General features: G+C 40.3%; 1 protein-coding gene across 1 annotated transcript in view; it reads right to left on the bottom strand.

The window, feature by feature from the left end:
• GABRR3 (gamma-aminobutyric acid type A receptor subunit rho3) overlaps positions 1–16,853 on the bottom strand; it is a 61,493-nt gene extending 44,640 nt beyond the window's left edge. Inside the window, 3 exon segments of the mRNA XM_055124522.1 lie at positions 2,526–2,591; positions 10,656–10,770; positions 16,816–16,853. Coding sequence (XP_054980497.1) covers positions 2,526–2,591; positions 10,656–10,770; positions 16,816–16,853 — 219 coding nt within the window.
• Between the last annotated feature and the right edge of the window lie 11,036 nt (positions 16,854–27,889).

Here is a 27,889-nt window from a genome sequence, read left to right as displayed (position 1 = left end):
TTTTAATCTAGTCATGGTATTTACCATTATTTCTTAAAGTTCATTCCTGAAAAACCTTTGAAATTTTTAAAAGATAAACAACTCTGGAAATAGTAGAGACAATATGATTTTAAGGGGAAGTGGGGCTGGAGAGGGTACAATAAGTAAGACACTTACCTTCTGCAGCCTATCCAAGTTTGATCCCAGGCATGACATATGACACCCAGAGTCCTGCTGGAGGTGATTTCTGAGGGCAGAGCCAGGAGAGAACCCTGAGCCCTGCAAGGTGTGTCCCCAAAATAAACAAATAAATGTGGGAGTAAATAAAATGGAACAAGCTAAGAATAAAGTGTGGACCAGAACCCTATGAGTCATATCACAATGGTTAGGGTACCTCCTTTGCACATGGCTACCTCATGTTTGATGCCCAGTACTGCATATGGTCCCCTGAACCTGTTAGAAGTGATCCCTGAGTGCAAAGTCAGGAATAAGCCTTATGTACTACCAGATTTGGCTGAAAAGCAAAGAGATGCAAACAAAACGAGGAAAGTGATTAAACCATGTCAGGGGGAGAGAAAAATGAAACCCCAAAAAGGCAAAACGAAGGATTCAAATAGCAAAGAAGACAGGAAAAGGAAAGTTAAGGTCGAAGATCCTGATAACTGATCACTTAAAGTCATTTTTTTGCTAGTTCACAAATAATAACCTATACAAATGCAGATATTTTGTGCAAAATAAAATAGCCTCTCAAAATTGCTGAGAATATAATGGAATGCAGGTAATTTCTTCAAGTTTTAGTATCATGAGTTAAAAAATATAATTTATCATTTTCCTGTTATTTTCTGTTTACAGATAAACAAGTTCAGCATTCATCAAAACACTTAGGAGTTAATCAAGTTAATAAAGTATGGTTCAACTGCTTCTCACTTTATAGGTAATGTCTCAGGTAGTGATTTAACACTAAACACACACCATCCATTCTTCTAGTGCAATTGCTCCTTGTTCATACATAGCTAAATATATCATGATGGTTACAACACCCACCACTGTGAAAACACTGGACAAAATAAACAAATAAGCACAGTACAATAGAAGAGAAGGGCATGAAAGGAACAAGGAGAGAACCGTAATCGAGAACAGAAAGACATGGTTAGAAGTTGAGATAACAGTTGTGCAGAGTGACTACAGATCTCTTTAACAAAATAGAAAAGATAAACTGCGCAGACTGATGGTGTCTTCAGGCTTCCTGATGCCCCAAAATTGCCTCTGTGACTTTGATCAGACCCCAACAACTTGGGGCCAAGTTTACCAAGAAATCAAACAGCCAAAAGTTAGACATGTGGGAGCCACGACCACAAACCACCTCTGGCTCAGCTACACCAGCTCATTTATTGGCCTTATTTCAGAGACCCATAAATAAATCTCAAAAGAGATAAAAAACCACAGTTAATCTCTGACCTGCACATGGCTGAAGAGACCCAGGTAAATTAGAGGGAGGCAGGTTGGCCTGGGATCAGCCCAAGCAAACCACCCAGCAGGCACTTGCTTTCACAATCCAAAATCGCCACCATTCCCCTGCCTGACTCCACCGCCTTAGGATGGACCTCACCAAGATATAATCTGCTGAAAATTTGGGTATGTGGGTTTTGTGACTAAAATCTCCAGGCTTTCTTGGAGGTCGGAATGGACTACTTCCCCCCACCTTCCTGTACTTCCAGAAGCCTCAGCAGTCACATCCACAACACAAAGCGGCCATCCAATTAAAAAGCCACTCCAGCCTTACTGTCTGGATAAAAATACTGAATGCCCTGAAAAAACAGCATGACCTCTTAGCACCTGTAGTGCAAACCATGATGCACAGAAGGAAAAGGACAGAGAGAATAAGAAGGAAAGTACCTCCCATAGAGGGAGTGTGGGGTGGGGTGGAGTGTTGGGAATGGTGGTAGGGAAACAGAGGACATTGGTGGTGGTAGAGATGTACATTGGTGGAGAGATGTGTGCTGGATCATTGTGTGCCTGAAACCCAATTATGAACAGCTTTGAAATGGTCTGTATCACTACATCACTGTCATCCCATTGCTCATCTATTTGTTTGAGCGGGCAGCAGTAACGTCTCCATTGTGAGATTGTTGTTACTGTTTATGACATATCCAATATGCCACAGGTAGCTTGCCAGGCTCTGCCGTGTGGGCTAGATACTCTTGGTAGCTTGCTGGGTTCTCTTGGGAGGGACGGAGGAATCAAACCTGGATCGGCTGCATGCAAGGCAAACACCCGTTCTGCTATCGTTTCAGCCCTGTAATGGTCTATCTCATAGATATTCAATTTAAAAATGGAAAAAAAAATTCTTAAATGTAATGTGGAGTTCATGCCCAATTTAATCAGCTTCATCAATAGCTGAAAAAATAGCAGTACTCCTACATTTAAAAAAAGAAAAGAAAATATAAGCTGCATACATAAAATGATTTAATAAAATGCCAGTGATTTTGACATGATTAAAACTGTTCTTTCAAAAGAGATCAATGAGATCTCCATGGTAAAGTTACCATGTTAACTTCTGAAATGCTGTCAATGCTTTCAACCTGGACATCTATATCCATTGGTATGGGAGACTGTTGAAGAAGAAGAACAGATATTAAATTGTTACAATTATTTCAGTGGCATTTAAAGCCAAGAGAGATCAATATTGTAAGTGTGTTACTTTTGGGTTTATTATTTTTAGTTACAAATTTCTCTATTATCCATTGATATATACATTTAATTAAAATAATAAAAGCACACATATACATAACGTCTATTTCAGTAATCATAACATATTTCCTTGGAAACAAGGCAATATTTTCCTTATAATTTATGTATAGTATAGAAGTAGTGCTTCTAGTTTTTATTTTCTAGCTAATAGATATTCTAAAATAAATCATATCTTGATAACTTGTCTGAGCATGTGTAAAATCGTGTATTCCCAATGGTAATGATCATATTTTATAAACAGGGAATTGAACAGCCATGGGCTTTGTGAATAACCGTAGACTTTCTCCCATGAAGTACATGGGACCCTTTTCTTTCCTACAAAAATAAATTTCTTGCACTTGGACAGTGTTTGCAGACTGAAGAAACACATATGATAAAATAGTTAATATAGGGATGCTGAACATTTCCCTTCTATACCATCAGGAATAACAGTCTACATTTGGATGAAGAAAATATTCTTAGACGAATGTCGGATGAGCTGGGGAAATAGCTTACAGGGGTGGAACATATGCTTTGCATGCTGGAGCCCCTGGTTCAGTTCCAGAGGCAGCATGATCTGCTTAGCACCACTGAAGTGATCCCAAGTACTGCTGAGTGTGGCCCCTCCACACCTTCCCTAACTCCCCCTCAAAATAAAGTGAAGAAAATATACCGAAAGTCAAGAGTTGGAGTAACTTCAGACAGAGAATGATTGGAATTTGATTGCACATGGGTCTCTCAGAATTAGGTTCATGGGCTCAGAGAACCTGAATGACATGAGTTAAGACCAGTCTGAGACAGAGAAATGTCTTTATGGTTTTTTTTTTAATTGTTTTTTTGGGCTGCACGACATCTTATAACCTAGTTCTCTCTCTAGGAGAAACTGCCAAGCTACCAAGAGTTTCCTGCCCACATGGGAGAGCCTCGCAAACTCTCCATGGTGTATTCATATGCCAAAACCAGTGACAATGATGGGTCTCATTCCTCTGACCCTGAAAGAGCCTCCAATGCGGCATCTTGGGAAGGACGAGTAAAGAGAGGCTTTTAAAATTTCAGGGCTAGGACGAATGGAGACATTACTGAGACCACTCGAGAAATTCGATGATCAACGGGATGATGATGATGATGATGATGATGATTGTTCTTTGGGCCACACACAGCATTGCTCAGGGATTGCAGCTGACAATGCTTGGGGGATCATATGGGATCCTGGGGATCGAACCTGAGTTAAGCATGGCAAATGCCCTACCTGCTGAACTATGGCTCCGACCCAAGAAAAATGCCTTTGTTATTTATGACTCACAGTTAATTCTCACCAGTGCCTGAGGTAAATTACATTATATATCTCAAGTAATTTATATATTGATATATAACTAACATATACTTTTATAATATTTATGTTTTCCTTTGACGGTATCCAATATTCTTTATATTAAAAATCTCTATATAGTGTTGAGTTAAAAACATTAAATATAACTTGAAAAAGTAATACTCTTGCCTTGATAGATCTTAGGTAGTTGTTTTAATCAAGATTCTAGGATTTAGAAAGGTTAGACCCACAAGCTTCCTTACTGAGGATTAATTAATATCCTGACGTGCTGTATCTGACATGCATATACATATAATTCAATAGTCTCTAATTATTGTGTCTTAAATGTAAAACACATTATAAAACAAGATAGGCTTCACCAGTCCCTGTCTGTCATCTATGGTTTTCCTCCTTAACTGCCTTAATTCGCTTTATTAACATCAGATTTTTTGCATGTTTCATAAGTTTGTGCCTTCAATATAATTCCTTACAATAATTTTAGTTGGCCAACCACTGATTTGTCATTCAATATATTTCAGCTTCAGTATTCAGGAATGCCCTAATCACTAACTGCTCCCATGTTGGATCAATTACTTATTGCTTCATGAATAATGACAACTCTCTAAGCAGAATTGTTCAATGATAATTATGACTAAATATTAACTTGGGAATAATGCAGTCTTCTCCTGTCCTGGGTTCAACTATGGTTCTTTAAAGGTCTGTTCCCCTTTTTAAAATTTAATTTTAGTAAAAAATATCAATCTGAAAATCCAGGAGAGCTTTCATCCATGAATCTAGCGGACCTCCCAGGATGAATGATCTTCCCATAAACTTGAATACTGTAGAGCCGTGTTTTTTAACCTTTTCCCAACTGTGGACAACTCCGAACCTTGTTTCCTACCTATGACCGTCCTGTTCTACTGGCTGGCACTCTAGTCTTATTCTGTTCCCTCCCCCTAGTTATACAATTTTCACCCACTGTACCCTTAGAATATCCTGGGACACACAGCGGGGCCATATGGCTGGTTGGTAAGAACTGTTCCAAGGGACTGAAAAAAGTCTCAGACAGGTAAAAGAATACCCTGGAAAAAAAGTCTGGCACTGTAGACACATAACTCTATACCTCAAATGTAATCTCAGACCTGTACTAAAATTAATTTTCTCACTTATAAAATCTGAGTGGTAATAACACGTTGGAGACAATTGGGGACTGTAATTAATATGCAGTCAGTAAGCTGGAATGGTCTCAATACATGTCACTAAATAAATGCTACTACTGCAAGTAAGCAAACTTGAACCTGCCCAAGGAATGTAAATCACAACACCTGACCCAATACCCTCATTTAGATAATTAGTCCATTTATCTCTAAAAATGCTACAGTGATTCTAATTGAAATATTTTATGTCAAAATCAGAGAAAACATTGAATCTAAGATTTCATGCTTTGTAAAGTAGATCCTAATTGCTGACGACTGTGTCTGCAAGCCAGGACCTGTCTTAGAAAACACCACTGGACACATCACAAAACACATCAGGGTTATGTGAAACCCAGACTTGTCCTTAGAAATAGGTTCCTGGAAAAGTCTTGGTCTCCACCAACTTATCCTGCCATAGACTGTTTTTGAGAGGATGGGCCTGTTAATTTCCTGGGAAAGTATTTGCTCTCAGGTGCTTTTTTGACAGTCTGGCCTCATTTTTGTCTCCTTTAAACAAGAGGTTACTCCCTGGCTTACGAATCTATAGTGTCCTCTGACATTCTTGAGGACAGAGTGGAAGGTGAGACACACTCAAAGCAAGACACGGAGCTAGATACAATTTAGGAGCTGTATAAAAACTCCAAAGATTACTCTTTTCACCGATGAGGAGCCAGAACCATAGGTTTTCAATTAAGCAGTTGTATTAAAAGTTAAGGAATTTGTAGCCACATAAGCACAAGTTAACGTCCAACTATTGTAAATCCCTTAATTCTTCCGTGGTTTGACTTGCTCATTTGTAAAACAAGGAAAATAAATATGTGGTTCTTACCTAATAAGGTCCTTGTGAGAGAGACTAAAGGAAAAAAAGCATGTCAGATTCTTAGCCTAACTCTACTCAATGTCTCATCAACCAACTTGTTCATTATCTTTTGAGTCAGTAATTTCTCTATAATAATAATTTTACTTATTAATAATCATTTCAAAGATATTTTTATGCATTCTATATGAAATTACTTGAAAGGTAGCAAAACTTAAATTTTAATCATCATGATTATAATTTATCATGATTACCAATTTTACGCATCTACATATATATGTAAAGACAGATCATCCTATGTTTCTTATATATGTGGGATAAGGAGAATTAAATGAAAGTTCTATCTTATTCATATAGTACATTTAAAATGCATTATATAATCTATTATCTCACACTGGCATTATGGCTGTTTAGTTAGGTAGAAGAAATTTTAACTTCATTTGACATAGGGAGATACTTATGTTCAGAGAGTTTAGAAGAGAACTTGCCAGAAACCTAAAACTTAAGCAAAAAAGCAAAACATAAAGCTAGCTAAATATAGCCAGATCCCTCTGGCTTCTTGTATATTCCTCTGATCTGACAAACAAAGACCACATGAGTAGTTTTTACAACCTCAGTTTTTATCTTCACTTAAAAGTCTGTATCTTGATGCTGAATTGATTTCACTTTAAAGTAAAGAAGAAATCTACATCTATAAGACTTAAAAAAAACCCAACAAACCCTTAGTTTGGGAGATGTAAAGGCTAGGGAAAACATAAATAAAGAAAATGAGCTACAATTTATAACCCAAGTTAAACAAAAAGCTCCCCTAAATTTATATCCTCCTGTTTCTACATAATGAGTCAATTAATCTTCTAATGCTTTATAAAAGTGAAAAAAAAACCACTGCAGTAGCAGCTGGTTTTAATGTTAAAGCTAATTAGGAAAACACATTAAGGCAAGAGAAGTGCTGAAGTTACATTTAGCTCAAGAGGAAAGAAGTATATGTGTGTGTTTGTGTTTTGGACAAGCATAATGAAAGCGTAGATTAAAGCTTGTCTTGCACATACTGCAGCCTGATTTCCCTAGGAAGGCAGCCTTAAAAGAACAGAAAAATGGGTCACTGGTATAAGGAAGCAGTTCTGTCCAAGCAACAGCTATATTTTACAGAACTACCAAACTGATACTTTGGATTGAATCTGTGGATACTTTTCTGCCTGAACTTACTGAACACTCAAGCCACTTAGACACCCTTTAGCCCCAGTTCCTGATTATCAGAAAAATTTCTTAATCATGGGATGGTTAGACACCTGCCACTTAAGAGTGCATTTCAGTGACAGTTTTAATACCACATAGGGTAACCTCAGGAACAAAAATTTACAACTATCAAATAAAAGCTCATTCTCACTTAACAAATGTCCTATCATTCTTTCTTTTTTTAAAAAAAAATTATTAGTGAATCACCGTGAGGTACAGTTACAGACTTAACAAACTTTCGTGCTTTTGTTTCAGTCATACAATGATCGAGTACCCATCCCTCTACCAGTGCACATTCTCCACCACCAATGATCCCAGTATCCCTCTCACCACCCCGACCCCATCCTCTCCACCCCACCCCGCCTCAGTGGCAGGGCATTCCCTTTGTTCTCTCTCTCTCCTTTATGGAATTGTGGTTTGCAATAGAGGTATTGAGTGGCCATCAATTCAGTCTAGAGTCTACTTTCAGCACGCATCTCCCATCCTGAGCGGGTCTTCCAAACATCCTTTACTTGGTGTTCCCTTCTCTATCTGAGCTTCCCTTTCCCCCAGCATGTGAGGCCGGCTTCCAAGCCGTGGAGCGAAACTCCTGGTACTTATCTCTACTATTCTTGGGTGATAGTCTCTCATTATGTTACTTTATATTCCATAAATGAGTGCAATCTTTCTATGTCTATCCCTCTCTTTCTGACTCATTTCACTTAACATGATACTTTCCATGTTGCTCCATCTATATGCAAATTTCATGACTTCATCTTTTCTAACAGCTTCATAGTATTCCATTGTGTATATGTACCAAAGTTTCTTTAACCAGTCATCTGTTCTTGGGTACTCAGGTTTTATCCAGATTCTGGCTATTGTAAACAGTGCTGCAATGAACATTCGAGTACAGATGTCATTTTGACCGTACTTTTTTGCATCTCCGGGATATATTCCCAGAAGTGGTATTGCTGGGTCAAATGGGAGCTCAATTTCTAATTTTTTTTTACAAGCGTCCATACTGTTTTCCAAAAGGGCTGAACCAGTCGACATTCCCACCACCAGTGAAGGAGGGTCCCTTTCTCCTCAGATCCACACCAACATTATTTCTAACAGATCAAGAGAAGTGGACATTTAAGGTCAATTGGTTGTACGTTTCCTGGGGATTTGAAATGTTATGGGAAGGCATAGATGTTTTAAGGTAAAAATAAAGGGTGGCAGTGGAGGGGGTAGGGCAGAGAGGTAGTTCAGTGGTCACCGTGCTTGCCTTGCATGCTGCTGCTGCTGGTTTGGTTCCTCGCACCAAAAATGATCCACTGAGCATGGTTAGGAGCGATCCTCGAGGAAGAGCCTAGAGTTAACCCTGAGCACAGCCAGGTGTGACCCCCATGCAAACAAAAAATAATAAATATAAAAGTGGGCTCTTAGTCATCTAGAGCAGTGTTTCTCAAATAATAAAGTGTTTTCAAATATTTGGTTTTCTTTTAAATAAAGCAATTTTCGGGCTGGAGAGATGGTACAGGGGTTAAGATGCTTCTCTGGTCCTGGTTGGTTCCCGTACACTGCACCGGTGCAACCCTGGACGTGGAAGGTGAGGAACGGTGGGAGGGGCGGGGCTCAAGGAGTATGTGGGGATCCCTCCCGGGCACAGACCCATGAACAGACCCTGAGCACTGCAGAATGTGCTCTCTTCCCCCCCCCCGCCCCCGCCACCCACCCAAAGCAGATTTTGATTCAGACAGCTGTGCTGTGTCCTGAGCAGCAGCCCGAGAAATCCCAGGGGATTCTGCAGATGATCTTTGGACCACTCTGAGGGCAAATCCTTTCTCTGGGCTGAAACAGGTCCAAATTCAAGGACAGTTATTTTCTCTCTCTTTTTGGCTTACAATAGTCTTTTCAGTCTAAAAAGCACCCACCCTCACAAAAACCCTTTTCTTTCGGAGAAGAGTTCATTTAATCGAGGAATCTCCTATGACAGGAATTAAGGAAACTCTTTTGAATCAGTGTTGAAAAGAGAACATCATTTAATTCCCTTAACTGCTGCTCCGGGGATGAGGTTCCAGCCATTCCCGTGTGATTGGCGCCCCCTAATGACTTAAAAGACTCACAGCCAGGCAGGGTTTGTTTTGTGCTAGATTTTCTCCACTCAAAAAGGAGGTGGGGAAAAGATTTTAGAAACCGTTTAGAGACCAAGGTTCAGAGCTGATTGATAGCTGCAGGTTGTGTTATTCAAACTTCGACTAAATTTGGTTTGGGGAAAGAGAGACAGTGCATTGGGAATGATAGCTAAGGGCTCTAGCAATCTTTAGGAAACTTGTAAAGGCAATTCCCCTGAGAAGTAGTGATGATATATGAAGAACAAGAAGATAAAATCTCAAGTGAGAAACTGGTCTCTAAACCCAAATAATTTCGAGGCTATTTATATAGAATCTCCTCACACTTATTAAATTTTTAAATTAGGTTCAATAAGTGTGAGGAAATTCTCCAAAGTAAACAAAAAAATAAACTCAGCAAAATAGTCTCTGATGCTCGTAACAGAACTCAATAGGAATCAAAAGCCGCTCTCTGGCCTGCAGTAACAACATCACCCAGAGTTGTTGGGCTGTGGGGATATCCCATTCTGTCTTCTTGTGCTTACTCTCACTGATCCTATAGGCTCCTGTTCAGAAAATTGTCAGTTCAGGAAAGCAATATTTTCTCTCACTAACAGAAGAGGCAGGATGGATTTAGGAGTCAGGTGGATAATTCCAATTCACTAATTGATTGTATCCCATATTGTATCTATAGAAAATTGATGACGGTGTTTCGGTTTTAATTGATTTACATTTTCTAAATTCAAAAGTTTAAAACTCCACTTAACAATGAATGATGACATAAGAGTTTTGCAAAGATACTACCTCCAAATCCAGCTCTTATTGCAAAATCATGATCCTTGATATGAAATTACTCACATTTCAGAGACCACACTTTGTTTCTTTTTTAAACAATTTTTTTTAATTGAATCTCCATGAGATACAGTTACAAAGCTTTCATGTTTGAGTTTCAGTCATACAATGATTGAATACCCATCACTCCACCAGTGCACATTTTCCACCACCAATGTCCCCAGTATCCCTCCCCTTCCCCATCCCACCCCTCCCCCTGCCTCTATGGTAGACAATTTCCTTTCACTCTCTCTCTACTTATGGGCATTACGGTTTGCAATACAAATAATGAGAGGCCATCATGTTTGGTCCTTTATCTGCTTTCAGCACACATCTCCCATCCCAAGCAATCCCTCCAACCATCATTGACTTAGTGATCCCTTCTTTATTCCAGCTGCCTTCTCCCCCAGCTCATGACTTGGCTTCTAACTTGGAGCAATCTTCTGGCTGTTGTCTCTACTGTTCCTGTAGAGACCTCACTTTACTACTGTCATCTTTCCTATTCTGCCTTCTTGTTCGCTGTCTATCCAAAGGAGAAAAATACTTTTGAGACCCCTGTAAATCTGAACATTTATCCTTCTGTGTTCAACATGGTATCTCCTGAAATATATGCATCAAAAAGACTTAAAAAGACACATGTGCATCTATGTTCATCATACCTCTAGGTACAATAACCAGAAATGGGAACAACCCAAATGGTCAACAACAGAAGAATGGATAAAGTATATATTGTGAAATATATAAAAACACACATATAAACAAATATATAGAAATATATCTCAAAATCACTGCTGCTGCAAATCAATGAAGATGGCATTTTACTAAGATAAAAATGAACAGAAAGTAATGGGTGCAGGTTGGGATTACAGGAAGAATCTCTTTCGTGGGTTCTAGAACTTGTTGAATGAAGCAAAATCTATATGGAAAAAATGGATGGATTTGACAGTTGATTGTCTTTCAATCAACTGTCAAATCCATCTGTGTGTGTCAGGGTGGGTGCAGGAGAGGGAATGAGGGCTGTCTCTCCGGTGTGGGAAGAGTGCTTATCTGTTTGTAAACCTGTTATTCTCCAGGTCAAGTTGCTGTAAATGTGGTTAAGGTGCTGACCTAGTGTCTCTGACTCATTTCAGTCTGTGATACACATTTTCTAGTGGAAACTAAGTATCTGGTCAGCAGAATTATTGGGTTATTGTTATGTAGCAATTTTCAGATGCCTAGAGCATTGCTCAGTTCCACTTTCCAGGAAAGTGTGTCTGTCATCATTGCCTTCACTGTCATCAACATCAACCACAGACCCTGGGTACTCTGCTAGGTTCATTCTTGTTATTCGGAGTTCCGAATACTAATAAATATCATAACAAAATTGTGGGTGCAATTTCTTAATTTGAATTAAGAAAATAAGAATTTCTTAATTCTCAAAGTTAGAATCACTTTGAGAGTGAGAATTTTGCATCCTGAAGCAGAGGGTAGAGGAAATATATTCAAGTGTACAGGCACCTGACATTACTCAGTATGGTCTTTCAATAGCACAGTTTCATGTTGAAACCTTCACTGTCGCTGTCACTGTTGCTCATCGATTTGTTTGAGCGGGCACCAGTAACATCTCTCATTGAGAGAGTTATTGTTACTGTTTCTGGCATATCCAATACGCCACGGGTAGCTTGCCAGGCTCTGCCGTGCAGGTGCGATACTCTCAGTAGCTTGCCGGGCTCTCTGAGAGGGGCAGAGGAATTGAACATGGGTCGGCTGCATGAAAGGTGAACGCCCAACCGCTTTGCTATCATTTATACATATATACGTATATACATACATATATATATATTTGCCTTTGATAAAAACAGAAGTTGAAAGAAAAAAGTCTAGTTGGGTTAGAAAACAATGAATTCTAAGTTATTATATCTTATGAATCATTGAACACTTTGGAAGAACCATTTCTTCCAAGGATTTTCAATTTGGTAGGAAAGTTTCAAGGGGCTAGAATGGATTATTTAATGGAAAAAGTAATAGCAGCTAGATTTTATTAAATGCCTACTATGTTCAAGGCCCCATGCCAGATGTCTTATAAATATTATCTTCTTTGGCGTATACCCAAATCATTTGGTTTGCTGGGCCCCATGCCCAGAGACTTAGATTCAATAGGTTTGGACTTGGAATTTGCATTTATAACAATTTCTCAGGAGAACCACTGGCTTGGAAAATCGTAGATGTTTTTATAAACATTGGGTTAGTTATTATTTTGAAAAATGAAAATGTGAATTTGGGTGGAAATTTGTGAAAATTTGTGAGCTCATTTGGTAATTTAAAACAACTAAATGCCATGCACGAATGTCCTTTTTGAAGCATCCCTCTCTATGGATGGGACAGGATAAATCTTAATTAAGAATCTCAAGAACATCGACTACAAAGCTTACTCTGAAGTGCATTCTTGGCAGTACCTGAAAGCACACACATCTGTTCTCACCTGAGGACTCTTGTGATACACAAAAAGATGTCTCATTTTTATTTATTTTTAACTTTTTTAACGCCACATCCATTTCCATGAGAATCATTATGTGATCTATACAAAATCTTAAAAAACACTGAGAATCGAGGTACTCGCTCACACGTATTTATGCAGATGTTTAAATGTAATTATTGTAGTTTGGATGAGGGAAGTTGACACTGATAGTGGATTGAAATTGGAATATTGTATGCCTGAAACTCTATTTTAGACACATTTGTGAATCACCATGACAAATAAAAATATTTTTTGGGGGGGAAGAATTAAACACCTATAATCTTATCATGTACTAAAATTACTAACCAATTAATAAATGTTATTTAAAAAATTTTATATATATGATGAATATAAACATACATTTTATGCAGTTCCAGAATATATGAAAAATCTCCTTTAAAAAAATAAGAAATTTTATATCATTATATTTTCTTGGAACTTTCCTTCATAGAGTTTTGGTGTCTATTTTGGGGGAAGGGAATACATTCCCGGTGGGGCTCAGGGACACTTGGGAATCATGGGGTTCTAAGGATTAAACCTGGGTCTGACCTCTGCAAGGCAAATGGGCCCCTTTCATAGGGATTTATAAGTCCATCATACTTCTTTGCAAGAATTTATGCACATACACTAAAATTAGCTTTCTAAAATGTGTATGACTATTTAAAATAGATCAAAACGCATATAATGTTGATAAATACTTACAGAATTGTGACTAAACTTATTAGAAATGTATATTTATTTTTTCCCATATTTTGGACCACATCCAGCTGTGCTCAGGGGTTACTCCTGACTCTGCTTAGGGATCATTCCTGATGGGGCTCAGGGGATCATATGAAGTGCCGGAGATCAAACTGGCTCAGCCAGTAAGGTAAATAAATACCCTGCCCACTGTGTTATTTCTCCTGTCACAGAAATGAATATTTTAGGGAAGTGATGCCAAATTTTTCTTCATTATTTCATGTATATGTAAATAGATATTACTCATTACTAGACTGAGGCATATTTAGAAACACAGATTTAGATAAGTCCTGTTGGTACTATTTTACCTATATAGATAATGTATTGAAAACCTTTGTTCATTGTTATGTTTGGAACTGCCACATACTGAAAACATTTTGTTTCAAGTACTGTTTTAGTATTTAGATTTATTTTCCAAAATTTACATGTATTGCTTGATCATCAACATTATTCCTGATCTTTTTTTGTTTTGGGGAGTTTGAGTCCATACCTTAGCATTGCCCAGGGTCTACTCCAAGCTCTGAGCTCCCTGCAATGCACTAGGGACCATGTGTTGTGTGTGGGGTTAAACCTGAACCCTGGCATGCAAAATATACACTCAGCCCCTTGAACGATCTCTCTGGCTCCTACTTTTAATCATTCGTAGGCAGAGAAATTTATTAGTCTTCTTTCAATGTTGGTAAGAACAACAACAACAACAACAAAGTAGAAAATGATGTAGTTTAGAAAAAAATAGGGATTATTTCAACCGAGTCCATTCACTACCCCAACAACAGTCTTTGTAATGGTCTCTCTGTATGTGGGAAGGTTTTATATACTGGTCACAGAGAGCTTCGGGACTTGGAAGAAAGACAGGTAGTTTTTATTTTGCCAAATGGGATAAAACAATCATTAATGATAGGACATAAAGGAGATGCAGGTTAAGTTTTAGGTGGGTACATGCCAGGAACAGGTGAAAGGAAGCCAAGAACCAGAAACTGATTATTTGAAAATCATTCCTGCTCACATACGCCTTTCAAAACTTGTATATACTCTCCTTCTCACCCTCACCCCTACCTCCCTCTCAGAGCTCCATTATAATTCTAAAATATAGGTGTCCTCTTCAAAATCTTCATAACTCGCAGAACAGACAAAATGACATAGATTGAAGGAATAATATAATGAAGACTGAAGTAGAACAAGGGTAAGAGAAGCAAATATGCAAAATAAAGAGGTTAATTTATGATTATGCTCACCAAATTCAGTTCAGAACTTTTTGTTTCTGATTTAGAATATATTCCTGGTAGGGTTTCAAGCATACAACATTCAAGAAGAGGTCTTTTAAGTAGTTGTAACCATTATAAAAGTACTATATATGATTTAATTGATGTATATATAACATAATTTTAATAATATTTAATTTCAACAACCAGCATGTAAATTTTCTGAAAATTTAGTAATTAGCTATTGCAAGCAGATTTGAACTGATTCTTATTTTCTCTGATTATTCCTAAGGTCAGAGACAGTATTATATTCCCTTGGTATTCTTTTTTTTTTCTTTTTGGGTCACACCCGGCATCGCACAAGGATTACTCCTGGCTCATGCACTCAGAAATTACTCCTGGCAGTGCTTGGGAGACCATATGGGATGCTGGGAATTGAATTCAGATAGGCCTCGTACAAGGCAACTGCCCTACCGGCTGTGCTATCGCTCTAGCCCCTCCCTTGGTATTCTTAACCTCCACCTGTATTTGGCATATATCATGGACACTAATAAAATTGTTTAAAGAATTAATAAAAACTTGCTAAATCTATGTCCTTAATTCTCTTGCTATCACTAGGGAGTCAAGTCCCTTCCTTTGTCAAAACAATAACCTTATTTATCTGCCATAGTTTGCTTTCAGGTCTGATAGTACATACAGTATATTCTCAAGAGAATGCACATAAATGAAGGGTAATGTATATTGCCCATTTCTAATTTTCAGAGCAAAATTTTGGTTCTACTTTATGTTCATTCACTCTTGCTTTACAGAAGAGTAAGTTGCAAAGTAAATAAATATATTTTTATATATTGATAATTAGATGGCGTGTGGGAAAACATTCCATAGCATTTAAAATTTCAAAACAAACTTCAATTTATTTTACTGTAGACAAACCCCACAACTATTGATACAATTCTAGAATTGAAATTGATGAGATAACAAAACTCTAATATTAAAATCACTGTATCACTGTCATCCCGTTGTTCATTGATTTACTTGAGTGGGCATCAGTAACGTCTCTATTCCTCCCAGCCCTGAGATTTTAGCAGCCTCTCCTTACTTGTCTTTCCCAAGGATTGGAGGCTCTTTCAGGGTCACGGAAATAAGACCTGTTATTGTTACTGTTTTTGGTATATTGAATATGCCACGGATAGCTTGCCAGGCTCTGCCCATGTGGGTGGGATACTCTCGGTAGCTTGCCGGGCTCTCTGAGAGAGAGATGCTGCGACGAGTATTAAAATCAGTAAGTATAAAAAAATCATTTTTTATGTGAAAATTATTTTATCTGATCACAAGTTTGTTAAATCCTTGTCTCAGAATTTATTAAGATGTTTGTTGCTCGTGGAGCCTTCTGTGTTATTATTTTTTGTTGTTGAGTTTAGTTGGCTTCTGTGTTATTTTCTCGTCTAATTTGGTTGTACTCCTACTGGATTCTCAGTATTGAAGAATTAGCAGGTGTCCAGAGACTTCAGGATCTCTGGTCTGGGCCAATGAGTTGACACGGTGTTGGCTGTGAAGGTGGGCGTGGCTGCCAGGACTAGTATTGGGGTTTAGGGTGGCTGTCCACGCCGACTCTGAGAAGAGCCCAGAGTTTCCAGCCTGGGCATGGGGAACCTAAAATTACTCTCAGTTCGGCATCTCTGCAGAGAATATTCATGCTGAGCCATTGGTGTGGCTCCAGGGGGGTGGGGGTGAGGGCTTGGGCAGGGTGCATGTTCTACCTGCCCACCGCCAGAGGGCACCCTGGAGTTTTCAGCTGTGGGGATCTGCGTGCCCATGAATTTTAGCTGCTTGGCTTATATTTCCTCAGAGATTTAGATGGGAATTGGTAGAGTAAATCAACATGGTGGTGGCTGGGGGAGTAGAACTGGCTGCTGGGGCTTCTGGAAGTCTGGGGGGTGGGTGGGGGATCCTGGGGGAGACTGCCCACCGTGACTCTGAGAAGACCCCAGAATTCTAGCCTGGGTACCGAGGGTGCCTGAAGTTATTTGCAGTCTCATAGCGCTTGTTCATATACCAAGGCCTGAAGAGTACTGTGTTCCTCTCTAGAAATTGTTTTATAATGTAACACCTATTTTTTTTTTTTTTTGCTTAACTATCACAAGGAGAGTGCAGAGCGATGGCTCAGAATTTGGTTGACTGGATCACTTTGCTCATTGGGGAAAATACCTGGCTTTCATTCGAAGTGGCTGCTTCTGAGCCGGCATCGCTTACTGAATCCCTCCTTCCCTAGAGAATTTTTCTTTGAAGAACAAAAGAGGTTGCTATAAATTTTAATGAGCCATACTCTAGTTTATTACTGAAAGGGTAGCACACTTGGAATATAGAAAAGTGGGAATGAATACATGTAGCACCATGGAACAGAAACCCCAGACTCTTGCTTTATTTAAATGAAGACATCTAACATAAAAGAAAATAAAAAAAGATCCACCCCACCACAACGAACAACTAATGCTTTCTTCCTGTCTCTTAAATGACACCTAAAAAACTCATGATTTTTTTCAGTAACATCTCTGCCCCGGTTGTCAACCTTCCTTCTCCTTACCATTCACCTAGCAAATCTGGTGAATCTCCTTCGGCTTGAATAGTAGATGATACTATAAACATTCTAGAATGTATCTAGTGGTATAATGCCACACTTCCCAAATATTACCTTGCTCCTACTAACCTTAAGTCAAACTCAGAAAGTGGTTATAAATCACTTTCTGAATTTGACTTAAAAATGATACTTTTAAAAATAATACTTTGTATCATTTTTAAAGTAGAAGCATGAAAACAAACTACAGAAAGCAGGCTCCCCCGCCCTCTTTAGACATGTTTAATTGACTTAAATATTTTATTTAATTAATTATTATTATTATTTTTTTTTAGCATTAGACTTTTGGACTAACACTTAAGGAAGTGACTTGATCCCAGGAATTGAGTATATAAACTTTGATTTTTTTTTGGGGGGAAGGACATATCTGGTGATGCTTGGAGATTACTCCTGGGTTTGCTCAGTGATTAACTCCTGGTAGTGCTTAGAAGACTTTATGAAATACTGGGGATCAAACCCAGGTCTGCTGCCTGCAAGGCAAATATCCTAGGGCTGGCGCGATAGTGCAGTGGGTAGGGCATTTGCCTTGCATACAGTGACCTGGGTTCGATTCCTCTGCCCCTTTCTGAGAGCACGGCAAGCTACAGAGAGTATCTCGCCCGCAAGTCAGAGCCTGGCAAGCTCCCCGTGACATATTCGATATGCCAAAAACAGTAACAAGTCTCACGATGGAGACGTTACTGGTGCCCGCTCCAGCAAATGGATGAGCAATGGCATGACAGTGATACAGTACAGTACTATCTCACCGGCCCCAGTAAACAATTTTTTTTTATCAGCATAGCTTATATAGGTCATCACTATTGAAATCCTTTCTATTAGAAAGAAAAGACAAACATAAACTAATGTACACATTCACCCACCTTCCCATACACATACACACACACACACACACACACAATCTAATTCTGAATCTTTAGAAGAGCAGGAATTAAAAACCTAGTTAACTATTTTCTTCCCCCTCCTCAACCCCCTTCCCAGTCCCCAAGCACATGCAGCTTTTTTGTTTGTTTGTTTGCTTGTTTTTGGTCTTTTAATGTGAGGCTTCTGAAGAATTTATTAAAATTTTATGTTTTTGCTCCCGATCTTATTGTGAGTGCTTCATAAATATTCAAATTTTTTGAGAGCAATCTGGCTGAAACATCTGTCACCCATTGATTGCAAAAGTGGACTGGGTGATAGGCTTCCCCTTCGTGACTCAGTTCTCCCACTGAGATTTTTCGGAAACCTTTGGGTTAGTGAAAACCTTCCTTGGATATCGTGGGCATCCTCTTTCCCTTGGCTATTTAAGGCAGCAGGGTGGACAGTTGGTCAGCTTTTCCTGAACTGAGGGGGTTCCTCGGACTGTTAGTGCTCCTACCTGCAAAGTTCTTGCAAGGTGGGGATGAACTGGTCACTCCAGCTAGTATCTGTACTCCCTTAAGAGCATGTCCAAACATTTTGATTACAGATAAGGGTAAGGCTAATGATACCTTGGCATTTAAAACGACATCTCAAAGGTAAGAAAAGGATTTTATTTATTTACTTACGATTTGGTGCCCGCTCAAGTAAAATGACGAACGATGGGGTTGACAGTGATAGTGATGATTTAGCATTTTTATTTAGGTGCCATGACTTTCAATATTCTTAATAATAAAGTTCCAGCATACTACACCCCCCCTTATGCCAGCTTCCCAGGCCCTCTTACTATCCTGCCCCTTGGCAAGCCCAGTTCTGCAGGTCAACTCTCAGAGTCTATTTTTCTCTTTCTTTTTGGGTCACACCCAGCAATGCTCAGGACTTATTCCTGGCTCTGCATTCAGGAATTACTCCCGGCAGTGCTTGGGGGGCCATATGGGATGCCGGGGATCAAACCCGGGTTGGCCGCATGCAAGGCAAAAGCCCTACGCACTATGCTATCGCTCCAGCGATAGCACAAAAGAGTTTTTTGCTGTAGGCCATTTGTCAGTCCCTTACTGTGTTTCATGTGAGAAATATTTTTGGTGTCAATACTGCCCAGAGACAGACAATGAAGCCCAGCAGGGAATCAGAACCATCTCTTCGAAAGAAAGAAATGCAGATGGGCATAATCAATACTATTACCAATATTACTTACTCACGTGTCTTTAAAAAATATATGGCCAAGTAAAAGGCGCCAAAAAAAAGAGAAACACACTACTTTCAGTGCTGTGTCATTTGTTATAACAAATGACTTATAAAAAAGGGATTGACTTCCCTTAGAATCAAATGTCTGTCTGGATCATCATCAATTTAGGAAAAACAAGCATCTATTTGCATTTTCGTCTTGACTCTGTACCATCCTTTTCCAGGGAAGATTCTTCTTAGTGAGAGACGTGGTCCTTCACTCAGCAAGCTCTGTCCGCTTCAGTCTTCTGTGGACCAAGCAGTGAGGTCAGATGTTAAATCCCCTTAATCCAACAATGTCCTCTGAGTACATTTGATGACTCAGCAAAAAAAATGGAGACAAAGATGATGAATAAATTTTAATTTCACATTTGAAAATATTTTCTTTTTTCACTGTTCTTTTTCATTTCTATTTGTTTATTTATTTATTTTGACTTTTGGGGTCACACAATGATGCTCAGGGATTAGTTATGACCCAACACCCAGGAATTACTCCTGATATTGCTTGGGAGATCATAAGACATGCTGAGGATTGAACCCAGCTCAGGTTATGGGCAAGGCCTATGCCTACCCTCTGTATTATCACTCTGGCCACTTTTTCTCCAGAAAGGACTGTATTATCACTCTGTTACTTTTTATCCAGAAAGGACTAAGGAAGAATTCTTTCCCTCCCCAAATCCATGACTACCATTGTGCTAAAAATTATGGCTTTTTATTTTATTTATAAATAAAATATGTATTGTGGGCTCTTTTGGTGTCAGGCAAATGAGATCCACTGTTGTTACTGTTTTTGGCATATGGAATACACCAAGGGTAGCTTGCCAGGCTCTGCCGTGTGGGTGGGGTATTCTCGGTAGCTTGCCGGGCTCTCTGAGAGGGATAAGAAGGATGAGCAAGCAGAGGCTGATAAAATCAGGGACGAACATACAGCCATACAGCATAAATAAAATAATTTTATTTCAATTTGGTGGCTTAAGTCACTGAAGCCAAGGATAGCTCAATTTAAGTTTGGGTATGATCAACATGCTCGATAAATAAAAACGAAGCTGGTCTTTGAGAGTGGAATACACTGTCAGTGTTAAATTCTTGCCATAAATATTCTGTAGATAGTTTCCTGTCCCCTGTATACATTCTCTCTGTGGATGCAAAGTACCACTGAATCTGTATGCAAATGAAATTGAATTCCTCCAAAAGGAACATCGGAGTGTGAGAAATATAGCAACAGATGAACTATTTTAAGGATTTTTTTTTTTAAAAAAAGGCTATTTCCTTCCCAGAAATTTAGTGTGAAGGAGATTCTTAAATTTGTTTAAATTGATTTGTGTCTTTAACATCTTGAATCTTGTGTCACCACTTTATAATGTTGATTTATTTAAATTTGGCTATGTCTTCTCTTAGTAAATACATTAAAAACTCTTCCAAATGCCTGTATGGGAATTAAAATTTAATTTTAATTAAAATTTAAATATCTTCTTAATGCCTTTATATAAGAAACAGGCTGGCAATATCTCAAAAATTTGAAAACAGGGGGCTGAAGGATAGTAATTGCCTTCCATATAGCTGACCAGGTTAAATCCCATTATTCCATATGATCCCCTAAATCCTGCCAAGAGTGATCCCTGAGTGCAAATCCAGGATTAAGCCCTGAGCATATCTGGATATTCCTCCCAAACAAACAAAAATTTATAAATAGAACTCCCTGTGGGTGCTGGAGTGATAGCACAGGGGGTAGAATGTTTGCCTTGCACTCGGCCGACCTGGGTTCAACTCCCAACATCCTATATGGTCTCCTGAGCACCACCAGGAATAATTCCTGAGTGCAGAGTCAGGACTGACCCTGGGCATTTCCAGGTGTGACCCAAAAAGCAAAAAAAAAAAAAAAAAAGAACTAAAAAGAACTCCCTGTGACCTAGAGGATTTTAATTCTTGCTCTCTTTCCCACTAATAGAAAAAGCATTAGTTTGATAACACATATGCACACGTGTGTTCTTTACAGTAGTCATGATGTGTAAACAACCAAGTGTTCAATGACAGGTGAGAGAATACAGAAGTTGTGATACATATACACAGTGGAAAACTGCTCAGTTTTAAGAAAAGATGAACTCTTGCCTTTTGCTTGAATTTTGATAGGGCCAGAGGGAGTTATGTTAAATGAAATAAGTGAGAGGGAGAAGAACAAATACATACCAGATGATCTCACTTACGTATGTTATATAAAGAAACAAAGCAAAGGGATAGAAGGCCTCTAATGACAACAGTCCACCCCTTTGAGTACAGAACTGGGATTACCAAGCAGGTGGAGGCAAGGCGTGGAGGAAAAGATGGACCAGAAGTGGAATAGTGCTGAAGGGGTCTTGGCTCCTCTGGTGATGATGGAGGGGCAGTAAGTTTGCACACTGTGAGCATGAAAGTAAACGTTACTGTAACCTCAACCCCAGCGTGAGAAAGACCAAATAATTGCTGTTCCTTGGGCATATAATTCTTAGTATTTAAATGTATTTACTTAAAACATTATACATTCAAAATAAATTAATATTTTATTATTCTTTACTCTGTTTATAATTATATGAAGTTATGCATTTATATTTATGGACAATTTATTTTTTTGCCTTTCATGTAGCTCTGTAGTTCTCCCGCTGGCTTCACCTATGGTCCCTGCAGTGATGTCAGATCTGATAGCTGAGCACAGAGCCAGGAGTAAGTCCTGAGTCCCGTTTTTTTCCCCTGTACACCAGAGATTATAAACTCTGGATACTGGAGTACAAACTGAGAAGACCATATTTGTGGTAGGAAAATATATAAATGAGATGTGATACAAGGGAGTGGGGGGAAGGGGTTGGGCACATTGGTAGCAGTGAAGTGAGGTAAGTGTGTACACCAAGACCATAAATGTATTTACCATTGTAAATACATTACCTTGACTCTAATAAAACAAGAACGGAAACATAAGTATTTTGAACAAACAAGCAAAAACGCCCAAGTTCTTGGTTTCATTAATCTTTTTGTACATTTTTGTTCTTATTTTATTGATTCGTCTCTGAGTTCTATTACTTTCCCCTTTTGATTACTTTGGGCTTTGTGGTTCTTTCTATAGTAGTAGTACGGTAGCTCTGTAGCACTGTTATCCTGTTGTTCATTGATTTGCTGGAGCAGGCACCAGTATCTCAATTGTGAGACTTGTTACTGTCTTTGGCATATCCAATACGCCACGGGTAGCTTGCCAGGCTCTGCCATGCGGGCGCGATACTCTCGGTAGCTTTCCGGGCTCTCTGAGAGGGGAGGAGGAATCGAACATGGGTCAGCTGTGTGAAAGGCAAACGCCCTACAGCTGTGCTATCGCTCCAGCCCCCAGTCTCACTAAGCTCCCTATTCTAGTCTCACACAGCCCCTCATTCCCATCTCCTCCTGTCTCTCCACTTATCTCTCTGCACTCCCTCTCGCAGCCGTGTCTCTTGTCTCCACGCGCCTGCACCTGCATTCTTCCCCTACATTCTTCTCCCTCTGTCCCCCTTGCTAGTCTCTCCGCGCTCCATCTTGCTGGCCTGGTCTCTCCCTCATCTCTCTCCAGCTCCCCAGCATTGGGAATGGCAGAATCAACCTATCAAAGGCCATTCCTGACCACCCATCAGGCTCAACAGTGGAAATCCCACCTAGAGGTGTTCCTCCTCTCCTTAGTCCAATAACTTAATTAACATCTTAATTGACATCTTGATTCTTCTTCTTAATATTAATTATTTTGTATGGACAGAGTAAGAGATACATTAAGCTTGTAGGGTGGCTCTCCTGGGAACATGTTGACGCAGACTCAGACTACAGTGCTCAGGCTGAATTAATCATTCCTAACCCTAGCAGGGTCCAAATCTAGTTATTACTTTTTGATCGTGACAGTATTTGTCCATGACTGTAGGATGACATTACTTTGCCCTTTCCCTCCTTGCCACAAGTAGCTTGTCCCGGTTTTACCCAGAGTTTAGGCTTACCCCAGTCTCACCCATCAAGGTGTTCCCGAATCTCTCCCATCCCTTTGTTTAGCTATAATCACTTCTCCATGTTCTCTTCCCCAAAACAGTTAATCCGCGGCTTTCCCTTAATCTGACTGCTAATTTGCAAGGTCAGACCTTCCTAAGATACTGAATTTATATTATATAAGTTAATATTGCCTTTCTCCTCTTCTTGTGCCTTTTGAATAATTTACTTTAAAGCTATGTCTGTTTTGTATAGACACAAGAAGACAATATTATGTTTTTATAACTTGGGAATTAATTGGCCTCGAATATTATTCCCTCCCGGGCCTCTGCTTTCTCCACTTAAGCCTCAGTTGCCCTCAGTTCCTAGCACCCCAAAGTAGGGTCCCCGACGTGGGACAGGAAGGATCCAGGGCAAGCGGTGAGTTATGTGCTACCCTGGCATCGAGATGGGCCTGGCCAAAGTGCCTAATTCTTTTTTTTTTTTTTTTTTTTTTAAATTTTATTGAATCACCATGTGGAGGGTTACATAGTTCTCAGGATTATGTCGGTTATACAGTTCTCAAACACCCTTCACTTCACCAGTGCCCATCTTCCATCACCAACCCCCCCAGTATACCTGCCGCCCCCTCCCACCTCCCCAGTCCCAACCCTTGCACATGATATGTTTCACTTCGTTTACGCCTTATTTCGATTACATTCCATGTTTCAACATACAACTCACTACCGTTGTTGGGGTTTCCCCCAAAAAAGAAAAGCAGTCCTATTGCCAAGGAGGCATTTGATAGTTCTCCATTGCTAAGAATATAGAGATATTAAGTCCCGCTGTTTGTTACATAGTTTTTCTTTTTCCCCCTTGCCCCGCGCCACCGAGTTCACGCCTGTTTTAGTAATCGCCACGCTGCCTGACAAGGGAAAAAAAAACCGAAAAGGATGGTTATTTCCCGTCATCAGCAGGCGTGGGGCTCTGGCTTAGTTGATAGACTTGTAGAGTATCTGCAAGCAGTCTCTGGAACCGACGGTCTTGCGCTGGTGTCGGCTCCGGCTCGAGATTCCACCAGCGTCCCGCTGTTCCTTGTACATAATTTTTCCCCTTATATCCCATTCCCACGCCACCAGGTCTGTTTGCTTAATGGGCATCACACTGTAGTTGATGACACACCGCGTTTCTTCCCGAGAAAGAAGAAAATTTCTTCTCAGCCGGCGTGGGGATATAGCTTAGTTCAGTCTAATGAGATGGCTACCACTTTGATTGCCTTCAATATTTCAGCAACAGACTTACTATTAGGATCTCCCACAAAAGTCCGCCCCATTAGAAAGGAACCATTACATATTGCTCATACTAAGATGACATTTATACAATGTAGTCATTTCATTGTATATACGGCCGCGCGGTTTTGGGTTTCTGTATAAAGTCCAGGGAAAGTACAACCAGAAATAACATCACTATAAACTTTTACCCTTTTATGGTGCTCATAAGATGGAGAAACCTAGAGAGAGGCTCGGCGTCTCCGTTTTGCGCTCAGGAAAACCGCGGCCCCTGCGCTGTGCTCAGGAGGGAGGAGTTGAGAGAGAGACAGGTTAAAAGAATTGGGGGATGCCCGGGTCCCACAGCTTCAGCACGCCGTGGGGTCTCTGGTCCCATGCCGGAATTAGTTCAGTGGGCTGCTTGGGGTCCGAGGGCGCCCCCTCGGGCCCCTCCATCATGCTCCTTCCACAGCCGGGTCCAAAAGGAAGCACACGTGGGGGAGGTGGGTTTAAGTATCTAACTGCGGTGGGCGGGGGTCGCCGCCCCCGCCCCCTGGGGACTCCCGCAAGCGCGCTCACGTCCTGTTTTGGCTGAATCGGCGACTCCGTTTTGCGCTCAGGAAAACCGCGGCCCCTGCGCTGTGTTCAGGAGGGAGGAGTTGAGAGAGAGACAGGTTAAAAGAATTGGGGGATGCCCGGGTCCCACAGCTTCAGCACGCCGTGGGGTCTCTGGTCCCATGCCGGAATTAGTTCAGTGGGCTGCTTGGGGTCCGAGGGCGCCCCCTCGGGCCCCTCCATCATGCTCCTTCCACAGCCGGGTCCAAAAGCAAAGTGCCTAATTCTTAACTATAAGTTAAGAGCTTGATCATAGACAAATGCTGTCATGATCCAATAGTAATTATGAGACTGGGACCCTGCCAGGGATAGGAAAGACTGATCTGGCCTGAGCACTGTAGTCTGAGATTGAGATGGCCCCAGGAGAGCAATTCTATAAGCTTTAATGCATCTCTTATTGTGTCCATACAAAATAATTAATATTATGAATTCTTATATGTTTTCTGGCTGAGGAGAAGAGAAACACATTCATGGGACTCCGCCCTTGGGTGGATCCTTCTGCTGAAAGAGAATTAAGTCCTAGGAGAAGCATCCCCTAAGGAAAGGAACCTTACCCTATTGATGGTGACCACACCTACGTGTATGCCCCAACCCCCTGATGCTGTGGAGATTTAACTAGGCTGTGAGAGTGGGTTGGAGGGCCAGATCCACGGGGCCAGATCCACGGGGCCAGATCCACGGGGCTAGATCCACGGGGAGAGATCCAGGAGAGCGGGAGAGAAGCGGAGGGAGAGAATGAAATAAACGGATCGAGCAATCAGTTTGGCCTTCTTCCTTCTTCCTTCCGTCGCCTGCCCTCGACTGACAGCACACACAGTGGTTCTGGGGCACCGAACACGGGTGGTGAGACAGAGCTGCCTGGAGAGCCCGCAAGTGCACTCGCCCCTCGGTGAGCTTTAGTTTTTTACACATGACCATGCTCTTAACTTATAGTTAAGCATTATGGCACTTTGGCCAGACCCATTTCGATGCGAGGGTAGCTCACAGCTTGCCCTGGATCCATCCAGTCTCTTGTTGGGACCCTGCTTTTGGGATGCTAGGAAGTAAGGGCACCTGAGGCTTAAGTTGAGAGAACATGTCCAGGAAGTAAATACCATTCAGAAGAACGAGTAAAGAGAGGCTGCTAAAATCTCAGGGCTAGGACGAATGGAGATGTTACTGATACCTGCTTGAACAAATCATTGATCAACGGGATGACAGTGATACAGTGATTATTTTGTGTAAAAATGGTTTTTTTTTTTTTTTTGCAAAATAAACATAAGACAAAGGCCCTGTCTAGAAATAGTTGACTGACAGCTCTTTGGGTTCACTTAGCGAAATTCGAGAGAGCAACTACCAGGAATAGTCAATGAAGAATTTGTGATGGTTTAAGTCTTCCGTGTGTAAATTCCCTCCCGTTCACTCCTCTTCCCCAATAATGAAGGCAGTATTTATTCCACCTTTGGAGAGTACGGCTGTTCATCTTAGGACACGCTTCTATTATTTTACCGAAAAGACAAAATTAAAGAAAACTGAAGTTCTAACTGATACTATAACCAAAACATCTTGCGAAAAACTAGTCCCCAGTCTCCAGGAAATTTCCTGTGTCTGCCGGACCTAGGTTAAATATCTTGAGCTGGTTCGTAGACTCATAGATTGTTACTGTGGAAAGGTCTTTTGAAATCATTTAGACTTAACCCTCCTCATTTTATGTCTGAGAAAAATTAGGCAGGACGGATTCATTCTTTTACTTCAGATTTGCTCTCTGATTTCTAATTTCGTTCTTGCTTTAGTTTATTGCAATCTAATAAAACCTGCTCATGCCAAGAATAGTCAATAGGGGGCGTTTGCTATACCACTTGCTCGCTCAGGAAACGGTGTTTTTGTTTGTAGCCCCAAATCGTCACACCCCCAACAGAGCATCTTCCCCCACCCCACCCCACCCCCAACCCCAGACCGTTTTCATTCCCAAGACGTACACCGTGGGCTGTTGATTGGAGCCCCTGAAGGGATGTGAGCCGCGCTAAAGCGAGTCTTCTCCACCCGAGTATAATGTAATGGTACAATACTACCACGAGATGGCAGCATAGGCTAAAAATTTCTTGCAGACCACACGGAGAAAAAATTTCTTGCAGACCACACACTCTTATAAAGCATACAGAAAATGATTTGTTCTTACTAACACAAGGAAAACTCTATGAAAAGATCAATGATACAGAACCTAATTATTCTTGGAAAAATCCCTGCTATCAAGGAAAATCCATTTATCTTGAAGATAGACCATTGTTTTCTTTGAACACTGAATCTATTTTAAAAGTTTCCTTCCTAATTTAGATAGTTGATTAGCATTTCACTTTATCTCTGGCAGTACTAGGAAATAGCAGGAAAAGAAACTCTCTCAAAGTAAAGAGCTTGTAAAATTAGGAAAAAACTATCCGAATCAAACAAATTTACAAAGCTGTTCAGGCAAACAGTATTCCAACAGCAATCCCTACTTCCTGCCACCAATGTCCCCAGTTTCCCTTCTGTCCCTCAGCCTGCTAAGTAGAGACAGTTTTCTTTTTCCCTCTTCCCACCCCGTTAGGCACTGTGGTTTACAATCCTGTTACTGATGGGTATATGGTGCCTTCTGCTCCTCCTCCTTCTCTTTCTCCTCCTCCTCCTCCTCCTCCTCCTCCTCCTCTTCCTCCTCCTCCTCCTCCTCCTCCTCCTCCTCCTC

Source organism: Sorex araneus, chromosome 2, assembly GCF_027595985.1.
Source record: "Sorex araneus isolate mSorAra2 chromosome 2, mSorAra2.pri, whole genome shotgun sequence".
In the NCBI taxonomy this organism is placed as follows: Eukaryota; Metazoa; Chordata; class Mammalia; order Eulipotyphla; family Soricidae; genus Sorex; species Sorex araneus.
This window is presented reverse-complemented; position numbering and strand designations above follow the sequence as displayed.